The 14,364-nt window shown below is 39.1% G+C and overlaps 1 protein-coding gene across 4 annotated transcripts in view; it reads left to right on the top strand.

Moving 5' to 3' along the window:
• SOX5 (SRY-box transcription factor 5) overlaps positions 1-12,248 on the top strand; it is a 209,102-nt gene extending 196,854 nt beyond the window's left edge. For all 4 annotated transcript variants that reach the window (XM_040437563.1, XM_040437555.1, XM_040437571.1 and 1 more), the window contains 4 exons: positions 2,396-2,504; positions 5,487-5,660; positions 6,955-7,171; positions 7,576-12,248. In XM_040437563.1, the coding sequence (XP_040293497.1) occupies positions 2,396-2,504; positions 5,487-5,660; positions 6,955-7,171; positions 7,576-7,876 (801 nt within the window). In that variant the 3' untranslated portion in view covers positions 7,877-12,248. The remainder of the gene's footprint in view (positions 1-2,395; positions 2,505-5,486; positions 5,661-6,954; positions 7,172-7,575) is intronic.
• The last annotated feature ends 2,116 nt before the right edge of the window (positions 12,249-14,364 follow it).

The following is a 14,364-nucleotide window of genomic DNA, read 5'->3' on the forward strand; positions in this document are numbered from 1 at the left end:
GTAGTATCTGTCTCCACTCATCCCTGCCCTCCTGCTCTCAGGTGGTTTATACCAGGCTGGGATTCAGGAGGGGGTACATTTCCTGGTAATAAATTATACATTATGGGAGGGGTTTTTTTTTCGACAAATTTCCTTAGATACAAGATTTTCTACTGTTCTTGTAGTCTTCTGGCAGCAGCTAAAAGTAGAAATTGTATAAGTGAGCGAGAGATATAAGACGCCCATGATTTAGAGAAGAGATAAGCAAGATGTACGCCAGGGTTACAGGTCAAACATGATGCGCAACTCTTCCTTCACATTGTCATTGTGAGAGTCGTGGATTGAGAACCTGACATTTAGAAAGAAAAATTCTCTTTGCCTATTTTTTGTCTTTTTTTTTTTCCTAATGATTTTTTATTTGTTTATTATTATTTTTTGTTATTTTACTTTTTTCTTATTTTTGGCTTTTTTTAATTATTTTTTGGGTTTACAGTATTCCATGTGTAGGTTTATCCTCAATTCCTCAATGTTGGGGAAACTGCTGCATGTCCAATCTAATTTTATCCATTTCTGGGACTGCGCCAGGGGTCTCCATCTGCCTGGTATGCCTGGGACGGGCGTTAGCGCCCTGTATTACCCGCTCGCACTCAGTTAGTGTTCGGTGTCCCATGTTCCGGTCAGTAATTAGTCGCTGTTGTAGTGGAGTTTAGTGCCGTCCTTTACACAGTTTGCCTGTATTTACAGCTGTGCGTGTTCAATGGCTACGAGCCGTATTTTCACAGATGGTCAGTAATATACATCTCAGTGCGGTCGCACTCCCTCGTTTGTCACCGTGCCATAACTTCCAGCTAATGAGAGCCCACGCATGGCAAAGACTTATTATGTGCGAGCGCCCAGGGCCTGAAAATGATTTAATTTTATTTTTCTAATGACAGAAAGGTAAAGATATCGGCAGCGGCCCAGCAATAACTTCTGCTGACGACTCTCCGCTGCTTCCAGAATATAATGTAACTTCTCTCATGAAGGATTTCCATTCATTCCTGCAGGCTGACGGCTAATAAAGCCAGCTAAGCAGCACAGACTACATACACACATACATGTACTACAGTGATATAAATGCACTGGGCGGAATACTTAATCTGTTTCCTGACCATATTACAATAAATCAGGCATGTGGGTACTGGTTTTATTCACATTGTCTCATGCCATGTCTCTGCCCACTCCCTGTTCTCTTTGTCTGCACAGTGTTTCAGTAGTTTTTGCTCCAGAGCTGCCCTTCCTGCAGGATGCTACAAACCTAGGCAGCCATATTAGAGACCGTGGAGAGCTGTCTACGGTCACTAATCACCCACCTACCTACAAATCTAGGCATATCCTTCATTTTCTCCCTTTTGTGTGTCAACCCTCTGCATTTATCAGGTTAATACACTACTGTGCATAGGTTAAGGCTGTATTACACCAACAGATTATCTGATTAATTTCTGTCCAATCAGGCAAATAGTTGCTGTGTATAACAACAGATCTGTGTGTGTAATTGGCCATCTGACCAATGATTGTCTGTTGGTGTAATACAGCCCTTAGTACACCCACCTGATAGCCCACCTCAGTCCTTGATCTTTGGATCTGAGATTCAGTTTATTAGAGGGCACAGTAGAAGGAAACGAGGCATGTGCTTGAAATATACCGCAATAACAGCTGCTATTTGCCCTCTGTAGAGTCCCATATAATACCGACCCCTGGTGGCCATGTAAGAATACACCTGTATAATATGTTTGAGAAGTGTGTGTTCTATCCAGTGGTGGATACATACACAGTACATACAGTCATACGAGCAGAGTATTGTTGTTCAGTGCTCGCCTATTGTTCGCGTGCCCCCTGGACGCCCTCGCACAGCCGTAGCGTGCTCACATTTTAATGATCTTTCTGGATGTAGTGGGAGGATTATTTTCCTTCATCTGCTAAAGATTCCAGATATTTGGGGGGGGGGGGGGGATTAACACTCTCGTCATTTATTCATTCCAAGCTAATAAAGAGATAACTAATTAATCATTAAACATAGGATTCGGCTTTCATCCTCTCTGGTGGTCTCTCCGCTGCCGAGCTTTTACTGGAATAATAGAGACCTATAAAAGCGCCGCTAGGAGGGGAGCAGCAGCGCCGGAGCCAGCTCTTACAATATGTTCCCTTTCACTTTTCTCATGACTTTTGTCTTAGATGAGAACATCTGGGGATAACAGAGATGCTGGTGGCCATCTTTATTAGTATATGTCACTGTATAGCGGATGTGGCAATTTTATTTTATACTTCTCTCTGCAGTGATGGAGTTTGTCAGCGACACTGTGAGGGGAGGATGTTGATTAATGTGTGGATATTATACATATTATACTCACCTGCTGGGGTTTCTTCTCTCCTGCAGGATAAATCCTCGTTAGAATGTCTGTCGCAGCAGCTCTCAGTGCGGCAGAGTGATGATGGGAAGCTCGGTCATACCATGATGGACTTCAACTTGAGTGGAGACTCTGACGGTAAGAGTGCACCTAAGGGTGCCATACTCAGGGGCATAATGACAATTGGGACATAATGTCAGCCTGTCACTTTATCTGACTAGTTAAATATACACACCCAGCATCTCACACTCACTCTGCAACTACACACCCAGCATCTCACACTGTAACTACACACCCAGCATCTCACACTCGCTCTGTAACTATACACACCCAGCATCTCACACTGTAACTACACACCCAGCATCTCACACTCACTCTGTAACTATACACACCTAGCATCTCACACTGTAACTACACACCCAGCATCTCACACTCACTCTGCAACTACACACCCAGCATCTCACACTGTAACTACACACCCAGCATCTCACACTGTAACTACACACCCAGCATCTCACACTGTAACTACACACCCAGCATCTCACACTCGCTCTGTAACTATACACACCCAGCATCTCACACTGTAACTACACACCCAGCATCTCACACTGTAACTACACACCCAGCATCTCACACTCGCTCTGTAACTATACACACCCAGCATCTCACACTGTAACTACACACCCAGCATCTCACACTCACTCTGTAACTATACACACCTAGCATCTCACACTCACTCTGTAACTATACACACCCAGCATCTCACACTCACTCTGTAACTATACACACCCAGCATCTCACACTCGCTCTGTAACTATACACACCTAGCATCTCACACTCACTCTGTAACTATACACACCCAGCATCTCACACTCACTCTGTAACTATACACACCCAGCATCTCACACTCGCTCTGTAACAATACACACCTAGCATCTTACACTCGCTCTGTAACTATACACACCCAGCATCTCACACTGTAACTATACGCACCCAGCATCTCACACTCACTCTGTAACTATACACACCTAGCATCTCACACTCACTCTGTAACTATACACACCTAGCATCTCACACTCACTCTGTAACTATACACACCCAGCATCTCACACTCACTCTGTAACTATACACACCCAGCATCTCACACTCACTCTGTAACTATACACACCCAGCATCTCACACTCACTCTGTAACTATACACACCCAGCATCTCACACTCGCTCTGTAACAATACACACCTAGCATCTTACACTCGCTCTGTAACTATACGCACCCAGCATCTCACACTCACTCTGTAACTATACACACCTAGCATCTCACACTCACTCTGTAACTATACACACCCAGCATCTCACACTCACTCTGTAACTATACACACCCAGCATCTCACACTCACTCTGTAACTATAAACACCCAGCATCTCACACTCACTCTGTAACTATACACACCCAGCATCTCACACTCGCTCTGTAACTATACACACCCAGCATCTCACACTGTAACTATACACACCCAGCATCTCACACTGTAACTACACACCCAGCATCTCACACTCACTCTGTAACTATACACACCTAGCATCTCACACTCACTCTGTAACTATACACACCCAGCATCTCACACTCACTCTGTAACTATACACACCTAGCATCTCACACTCACTCTGTAACTATACACACCCAGCATCTCACACTCACTCTGTAACTATACACACCCAGCATCTCACACTCACTCTGTAACTATAAACACCCAGCATCTCACACTCACTCTGTAACTATACACACCCAGCATCTCACACTCGCTCTGTAACTATACACACCCAGCATCTCACACTGTAACTATACACACCCAGCATCTCACACTGTAACTACACACCCAGCATCTCACACTCACTCTGTAACTATACACACCCAGCATCTCACACTCTCTCTGTAACTATACACACCCAGCATCTCACACTCACTCTGTAACTATCAACACCCAGCATCTCACACTCACTCTGTAACTATCAACACCCAGCATCTCACACTCACTCTGTAACTATACACACCCAGCATCTCACACTCACTCTGCAACTGCACACCCAGCATCTCACACTGTAACTACACACCCAGCATCTCACACTGTAACTACACACCCAGCATCTCACACTCACTCTGTAACTATACACACCCAGCATCTCACACTGTAACTACACACCCAGCATCTCACACTGTAACTACACACCCAGCATCTCACACTCACTCTGTAACTATACACACCCAGCATCTCACACTCACTCTAACTATACACACCCAGCATCTCACACTTACTCTGTAACTATACACACCCAGCATCTCACACTCACTCTGTAACTATACACACCCAGCATCTCACACTGTAACTACACACGCAGCATCTCACACTGTAAATATACAAACCAAGTATCTGACACTCACACTGTAACTATACACATCTGGCATCTCACACTGTAACTTCACACACCCATCATCTCACACTCACTCTGTATCTATACACACCCAGCATCTCACACACTTTACCTGCAGCGATCTTCTCCACAGTATGAGGGATCGCTAATGCCATCACTTGTCCCCATATTGACTAGTTATTTGCCGGCAGCAGATGCTGTTTTCACTGCACGATCTGCTGCCGGCAAACGATAACTTCTTATCTCTCGTTCATTGGGTAATCAGCCGCACATTACCCCACCGGATAATTGCTAAAGAGCGTTCCTATGAATGCTCGTTAGTGATTATCTGCGGGATTCTTGGCCCGTGTAAAGGGCCCTTTACTCTGTATCTATACACACTCAGCATCTCACACTCAGACTGTAAATATACACACCCAGCACCTCACACTGTAAATATACATACCCAGCATCTCACACTCACTCTGTATCTATACACACCCGGCATCTCACTCTGTAACTATACACATCTCATACAGTGGTATAAGGCGGGTAGCTTACCCTCTCTGCCTTGATACTTGTTGGATTTTGGTTCTTACTTTGTTTAATCTGTTCTTTCATGACCCATTACGTGATGTCACTTCCGCATCCCATCCCTCACACATTAACCTCCTTTCCCCGGACTCACCACATCTTATTGTTATTTCCTGTAGGAAGTGCTGGAGTGTCAGAATCTAGAATATATCGGGAGTCCCGAGGACGTGGAAGCAGTGAGCCGCATATTAAACGGCCAATGAACGCCTTCATGGTCTGGGCAAAAGACGAGCGCAGAAAAATCCTTCAGGCTTTCCCCGATATGCATAACTCAAACATCAGCAAGATATTAGGTAGAGAAACTTCCATCCCCCACCCTCTGTGTTATATGCCACATTAGTGCATGAGCCACAGGTGTAGCCGCATCCATTATTCACATGTCCGGCTACCTTTGTCTTATCTGATACGGTATAGACACGTTGCCGTACAGAATAGACACTTGCATCGAGCTGACATTTGTGGCATCTCTCGAGAGCGGCACTGACATTTTACAGGCTCTGAAGATCTGGTCTTAATCAGCCGTTCCCCCTGAAATTGTTAACAGAAGGAATCGCCTCTGACTGTTTGGCCGGCGATCAGGAGCGAGCTCACACAGCTTTCTTTCATTATACGTACAGTAGTCGCAGACAATGTGCAAATTCATTGCAGATCACATAAAAAAATAACATAACAACCCCCCCACCACTACCACCAACCCGAAAAAAAGAGAAACAATGAAACAGACTTAACAAGTGCAGAATGGAAACAAAGTGTCTGGGACACAGCAACTCCAACATCTGGAACACAACAGCTTCTCCCCTCCAATGTGGCAGGGGTTTGTGGGCAGATCTGTCCGTTTTGATAGTAGGCCCCACCTCCAACAAAGTCTGTCATGTTGGATATTATTTAGTCAATATCTTTAGTTTTTTTCTAGGATCAGTGGGTCTCCCTCTGTATACTCGACCTAACACGCGTGTAAGGACTCATGCACACAGCCATTGCCGTTTTGTGGTCCGCAAAACATGGATATCAGCTGTTTGCATGCCACACTTTACTATTTTGGTATTATAGAAATGCCTATTCTTGTCCACAAAACTGACAGGAATAGGAGATGTTTTATCATTTGTGGCACTGACGTGGACAGCACACAGAAGTCATCCGTTTGCTGTCTGCATTTTTTGCACTACCATCGAAATAAATGGGTCTGCGTGTCACCCGCAAAAAAAAATGAAAAACGTGGAACAGACAAGGACCAAAACCAGTGTTATGTATGAGGCCTTATTGAGACGGATAGGTGTGGGTTGATGTACATTTTTACAGTTTTACAATGTCCTGAAGCTAGAGTTCATGTAAATTACATTAAACATGTAGTCACAAGGGATGACATTAATTATAGTACTGTCCATACATACTAATAGCATCCACATATATTGGTAGTAGTATCCATGTAAGTTAGTAGTACTGGAGGAATACTAGTACTGTTGTCCTTGTGTATTAGTAATAGTAGTAGTGTCTGATTGATATTAGGAGTCCCGTTGCTGCCATATTTTTAAGCGTAGTTACCGTAAGTAATCTGGACAGAAATAATGGGATTTTTTCATGTTCCAGGATCTCGCTGGAAAGCCATGACAAATCTAGAGAAGCAGCCATACTATGAGGAGCAGGCCCGACTCAGCAAGCAGCACCTGGAGAAGTATCCGGACTACAAGTACAAGCCACGGCCGAAACGCACATGTCTCGTAGATGGCAAAAAACTGAGGATCGGTGAATATAAAGCGATCATGAGGAGCAGACGACAGGAGATGAGACAGTATTTTAATGTTGGGTAAGTGTCTATCTCATATCTATCTGTTTCATGTCGGTCTATCCATCCATCTTCACATAGGGGGACATTTACTAAGACTGGCGATTTAGACAGTCTTCGTCCATGTCCGCTGGTGCTTGATGCGCCTAAGTTATGTAAAGATGCAGCCTCTACATAACTTAGGCGCTTCACTGGCAGCCGTTCAACTTGCTTAAATCTACACCAGCTCCTTTGCTGTCGTAGATTTAAGTCATTTTCTACGCCAAAAACAGGCACAGAAAACGAAGAACCAGACGGACCCTTGCGACGAAATCTGCAACAAAAGTACACCAAAAAATGTCGTAGTTCATATAATAAATGACTCCCGTAGTGGGTTTTTTTTACATTTAGTAATATTTCCTATTTTTTCTCTTCTAAATTTGCAGCCAACAAGCACAGATCCCAATCACCACGACGAGTGTTGTTTACCCAGGAGCCATAGCTATGGCAGGAATGCCTTCACCCCACTTACCCTCTGAACATTCGAGTGTCTCAAGTAGCCCCGAACCAGGCATGCAAGTCATCCAAAGCACTTACAGCTTAAAAGGAGATGAACCTCACATCAAGGTGGAAGCTCCAAACGACGACATCAATGGTGAAATATATGATGAGTACGATGAGGAGGACGACCCAGACGTGGATTATGGCAGTGACAGTGAACATCACAGAACGGAGCAGACCAACTGATACGGGAAGAGAGTGTGAACTTATGTGGACTTCTTAAAGCCCAACCTAACTCACCCGTATCAGCGGCGCTACACATACACTGACTGTTACTTTAAACTGTTCTCTATCACAAGATGGGACATCGATTGACAAACCAGTCAACCAAACCGGTTGAAATGGAAGAGAAAAACAAGTGACAACAACATTTCCACCAAAAGAATGGGATAAGCTATGGGTAAAATACATGCCAGTAAATCAGCTGCTTAGCACTGACGTCTTACCCTTCAAACTTTTTTTTTTCATATTAAAAAAAAAAAAAATATTAAAAAAACTTTATGGCTGTTTGTTCGAAAATGTTCTAGAAATTCTCACTCAGGTACACAGTGCCAACAAGTGGCTTGTGAATGTGTTTTGTCGTTTTGTGCTAAAGTTTAAAGAGGAATAAGATTTTTTTTCTTTTTCTTTTTTCTTTTTTTTTTTTTTTTTTACAATTTTTTTGGTAATGCACCTGACAAAAAGATGCTCCTGGCCAACTCCTTCCCCTTTTATATATCAGTGTTGTGGGCGGATCCAAAGGACTGCCGCATGTGGACACCTAACCTCCTCCATCGAATCTTCACCTGTTGCATATCATGTTTTTTAGCAAGTGCCAAATTTGTGCTGAATATTCTAATGTTTTTGTCCGTCTTACATTAGGACAGTGTTATGTCTTAGACAATCTCTTATAAGAACTGACAATTGACCAGCAGCTGGTAAGAGTGATTTTTTTTTTTTTTTTTTTTATTGTTATTATTATTATTTCTTTTCTTTTTTGAACAGAAACTGTAGTCACGGTTCTCAGGTGAGAAACACAAGAAACTAGAAAAAAAAAAATATTTTATGACTTCAGTGTGAGTGTGAGCGTGTCTGGAGACTGATGATATGTTTGTATCATGCTTAACATGGGATCAAATCCCATATCCTACTTGTCACCAGACTTTAAGAAGCCTTTAATGAATATTTTGCACTTCAAATATCTAGCGAAGAAAAGAAAAAAAATTAGATTTTGGGAAATAATAGCAAGTTTTTAAATTGTAAAAACTTTTTATATAAATATATTAGCTCTTAAAATATATGTCTTATTTGGCCACAATAGTTTTTAGAGGGTTCTTCTTTTTTTTTTTTTTTGGTCATTGCCAGAAAGAAGAGGCTTTGTAAATAGATAAAGAAAAATATAAACGTTAATTTTTATTCATAGTAACACCCCAGACAATTCTACAAACACTACTTATCATTGCCATATTTTTAAATACCAAATTAAGGAATACACAGGCCCCTATGTGCGCTAACCCAGATTACATTTTTTGGGATTCCATGCCATGAATTTCTGCAACTTTTTGTATCCTCCTGGATTACAGCCATTCTCTATCCTGTATGTAAAAAAAAAAAAAAAAAGGTTCCAACACAACCAGGAAAATGATGCTGAAATGTTCCCTACGCTCGGGTTCAGAAGTGCGGAATAGTTACAACATGTCTTGTAAGGAGTTTGTTGAGCAAATTCCGATCACACCTCACCATGCCACCCTCATCCCACCTAACATGTTTTCCTGGAAACAATTTTCTTCGATTGACCTCTTTAAATTAGGGAAATTGCATAAATGTCAATCTTTTGCCTGCTGGAAAAAAATAAAAATGAAATCGTTTTGAGGATAATGATGGAATAGACTTGCTTCCTCTGGAAAAACCCTTCTAATAATTTATAGATTTGTTCTGCTTCTTCTAGTTGGATAATCAGCTTCCGCAGGTAGCGGCTCGTCATTGTCAGGCTGCCCCTCGGATAAAGCAATGTATCGTGCATGTTGTTTTATATCTTTTCTATTTGGAGGATTGTATCTTCAGTTTCTCGTTAGTGATGTTATAAGGATTAATGATGTTATGCGGTTCCTGGATTAGTAAATTATGGCTAATTTATTTTATTCCTGGTTATTTTTTTTTACTTATTTTATTCTGTTATCATTTGACAGTGCAGAAAAAAACTGTCTAGATATTTGAATTTCCTTTTCTATTTTATAGCTTTTTTTTAACCCTCTACAATCTACAATGATCGCTCTATTTCAGGCAATGTTGGATTTTTTTAAATGTATAAACAGAACTTTGCTTATAATTTGCACCTTTCATGCCAGCCGAACGGTATTTCATGGCAGTATTGGCTATTTCCATATCTAACGCTTTCTGGACAGAAAGACCTTTGTGTGTTTTTTGTCTTGTTTGCTGTATTATTCATGTGTAGAATGTGAAAAAAATATTTTTACATTTTATTTTTTTTTAGTTCTCAATTTTTGTGACTCGTGCGTCTGTCTCACATTCGCTGGATGTTTTAATTGCCGTCATGTTAAATGTGCTCTCTACGAATATGGGACTGTGGGCTACAAAAATACTTTGTTTAAGCTCCAGGTAGTTGCCACCAAGGCGGCCACAGGAGAGGCCAAACAAAACATGCAGCAACAGTTATTCTTCTATAGGGCTACAGATCACGTCTTGGCCATTCTCTGTGATCCCTGTTTTTCTTGGCTGCATTTTACAATTTCTTGCCAGAAGTTAATTTTGTTAAGAAACTTTGCCAGTAAGACTGGCACATAAACAGCCATGAACCCCGAGCATCGATTTTCCACTCACCTCTTTTTCTCTTGAAAAGTCAACATTGACCTGACCATTGGAGAGCAGTCATTGTATACTCCAGCTCACCAACTCTATTGGGGAGGTTCTATAAAAGTGGAGGAATCCGAGCAACTCTGCATTTTATACACCTTGACCTAAGGAAATTGTATGATTGGGGTAAAAAAAATACATTTATGTCATGCTATAATTTTCTGAATTCTTATAATTGCTAAGCTTTATATATTTTTTAAGTAAAATACATATGCAGACTGAAAATATTACCCACATGAAAAATAAGTTACTAAACGCCATCAATAATATGTTAAAATTACCAAATTGACTAAATAATACATACATTATCTGCAGGATGGGAAAATCCTCAATATTGTTCAATCAGTTTCTTGTTATACATAATGTAATTAATGACTGCATCGTCCTGACCTGTGGGTGTTAGTGCCTTGGTGACAACCACAATAAGTTTATTGTAACTGTGTTGATCGATGCATTTAGTCAGAAGTCATTAAAAGTGTAACACCCCCCCCCCCCCCATTCTCAAAAGTGGATTGAAACAAATAATAGCCTTGGTCCCACAGAAAGAAATATAATAGTCTTTATTTTTCACATAAAATCTGTGAAAAGTAATAAAGTTTTAAGTAAAGTCTGAAAATTTACCTGCTGGTTTTGAAAAAAAATCCAACATTATTCATGTACCTTTATCACTGCAATTGGGTTAGCAATAGCAATTTTCTATATAATTTTACCTCAGAGTGACTTTGTTTAGGGGCCTGTTCTGAAAATGCTGACATTTGTCTCTTGAAAATTTTATGTTTAAAAAAAATTTATGTACATTTTTGTTTTACTTATATTATTATTACACTTTAATTATCATTATTTAATTTACTCTTTTTTTCTATTAGAGTTGGGCTCTTGTTTAGGTTTACTGGAGTTTTTTTTTCTCTTTGCGTCATGTTTTCCAGTCTATATCTTTTTTTGGGATTCCCCTGTTCTGTGTCAGATTATATATGAACATATTAAATACTGCGCTGAATAATGTTTTGTAAATTCGATTTAAAAGAAGTTGCATATGCAAAAAGAAATTACATGAAACGGTACAGAATTAATAAAGTGGCTGCCATTATAAATTGTAAAGCAAAATAAGTATCCTTCCCCACACCTGACTTTAATTCTCTGATCATCCAGATATTTCATTACTTTCTTATTTATGTCTGATTTTTATTTTTATTTTAATATTTTTTTCAGATTTTCTTGGTTATAGCATTTGGAATAAAACAAAAATCTTTTTGCATTTTGTATTTATGTTAGGAAAATAAATAATAATATTAATGTACTTTTTGTATTTGCATTTTGGTTGCTGGCTGATTTAGCAGTTTTACCCATTAGTTCACTGAAAAAAAATTCTTTTGGGTGTAGACAAAAAAATAAATGACAATCAATGCCTGGAGCTCAAAGCAAAGTATGTGCAAATTACCATCTCACTTGAAATTTACTAAGAAATAAGTATGTAAATATAACATAGAGTAATAGATTTATATTTTGTTCATAACACATAGTGTAATATAAGTTGTATATTTTCATGTTTTTTTTGTTTATCAGTCATGCCACAATAATGGAAAAAAAGAGGATTTATTGTACTCTTAAAAAAATGTGCGTTTCAGACATCCTGGTTTCTGCGTTTCCCTTTTTCAGTATTACTGCCCTGCAAGGCACCAATAAAACAACAGATGTGTTCATAGCTGCCCCGTGTGCTTGTGTTTTATTTCAAGCTTCTGGAAATCTATCTAACATATGAGAAGAGACAATGAAGTCTTTATAACTACACATAATACTGGCATCACCCATTTCAGCGAGGTTAAAATTACTATTTTAATTTTTGTTATATTACCAATTTGAAACATTCCATTTTCTTAGTTTTTTTGTGTATTATTGCTTTCATACACTTTATTTAGATTGCATTTTTTATATAAAATGTTATATATTTTTGCTATTTGTTATTTTGTTATATTCATTTCACACATTTTATTTCACTTTTATTTTTTTATATTACTTTCTTGAATTTAATTTTATTTTTTGTTAATTTTTAAACTTCCTTATGTCATAAATTTTTATGTATTTCATTATGGTCAGCGAATATCGTGACCTAGATTTTATAAAGCAATTAGAGTTCTTAGTGTATACGTAGGTTTATAACAGTGTTATCAGCTCATCAGTGGTATATTTCTTAATTGGCCATATGTTGGGGGGGTATTTATTATTTTTTTTTCATTTTTATTTAGCAGTTATTAGAGGATAGTTAAATTACTTTTAAATCTAAACATGGATGCTCAAAATACTTATTTCAAATTGTCACTCAAACTTCTGACCAAATTGATTTGAATATAATTGTTAGGGTGTTTCATTTTGTATTTGAAAAAAATAAAATGTAAAATCTTGCAGACTTTGGTTACGCCCCGAGTCTCAGTGATGTAAAAGATATATATGCCAAATTTCAAGAAGATTGGATAATATTTAGAGGTTGCACACTTTGATCAGTTTTGTAAAAGTAGGCAAAAAATAAAATTTTTCAATGTTAATTACTTTTATTTGGAAAACTAGAAATCACAAACTTACATTAATATTAAAACTGGACACTAAGATTAAAAGGTAGTATGATAGGCAAAACATGTGTTATATTAATCAACTTTGAACAATGCAGTCCCTTCTTTTGTTAGCTTGGTGACGACTTTTCTGTGATTCTCGACTACCCTCAACAAGAATTGTTTTTGTTGTTTGTCCCTGACCAATTCATTAAACTTTTCTATCAGAGCAATTCCTCTTTCTGTGGTATCATTGACCACCTTAAGAGCGTTTACATTGCTTCTTAGAGAATCACTGCAGTATTCTGTCACGTCGTGGACCCCAAAACAATTCAAAGAACGTCTTTGTTTTATTAGTAACGAAATGGCTCAGGTCTTTTCCTTCAAAAACTAGGTTTTTATCCTCTAATCGTTTCATTTCCTTTTTTCTTTGCAGGTTTGGTTTCTAAATTTTTAGTCATATTTTCCTTAACAGCCTGAGTAATACGTTTGTCCAAAAAAGCCAATCCTACGTTTGTTTCTGACAGATACCAAAGGTGTCTCTTAGCAACTGTGAGAGCACTTTTTTTGACATCTGCATCTGGGTAAGGGCTCAGAAGCTGTAGCATATCGAAATCATTCTTTGGAGCCCATCGACTTACAATTGCCTCGTGCAAAAAGCAAACATATATGAGGCTGACAAAATGTGCAACCCATTTCATTCCTTTCCATTCTCGTTGAGGAATATTCAACTGTTTAGTGAAGAGGACAATTTTAAGTGCATATATTGCCTTTGCCATCCACCTTGCTTGATGCAGAACCCCTGGGATCCTGAAACTGAAGTCGTTTTTAGACCAACCTCCTAGGTACAGGAGTGAGAGTAGTAATAAAAGTGATCAATGTGTGCAACCCCTAAATATTATCCAATCTTCTTGAAATTTGGCAAATATATCTTTTACATCACTGAGACTCGAAGTCTCAAAGTCATATGAAAATCACATCTTTGGAAAAAGGAAACACCCTAATAATTGTAAATATTGTAAGTTTCACAAACTTTAATTCAAGAATCTTAAATTTGATTTATTTGTCTTTTTTTGTAAGATCAATTCCTACTTTTCACACCAAAATGAATGATTCTATGTAAGTTGCCAGAGCCACTGGATGACGCTGTTTAGCACCTGTGATTTGCCAAAGTTCCTTCTGTAACTTAATTTCCATAGTGTGTGACTTCACTGAGCACACAAGTTCAAGAGTAGGATACAGTGCATCGACCAATAAGTCACATTGTTATGTGTAGTG

Source organism: Bufo bufo, chromosome 1 (assembly GCF_905171765.1).
Source record: "Bufo bufo chromosome 1, aBufBuf1.1, whole genome shotgun sequence".
In the NCBI taxonomy this organism is placed as follows: domain Eukaryota; kingdom Metazoa; phylum Chordata; class Amphibia; order Anura; family Bufonidae; genus Bufo; species Bufo bufo.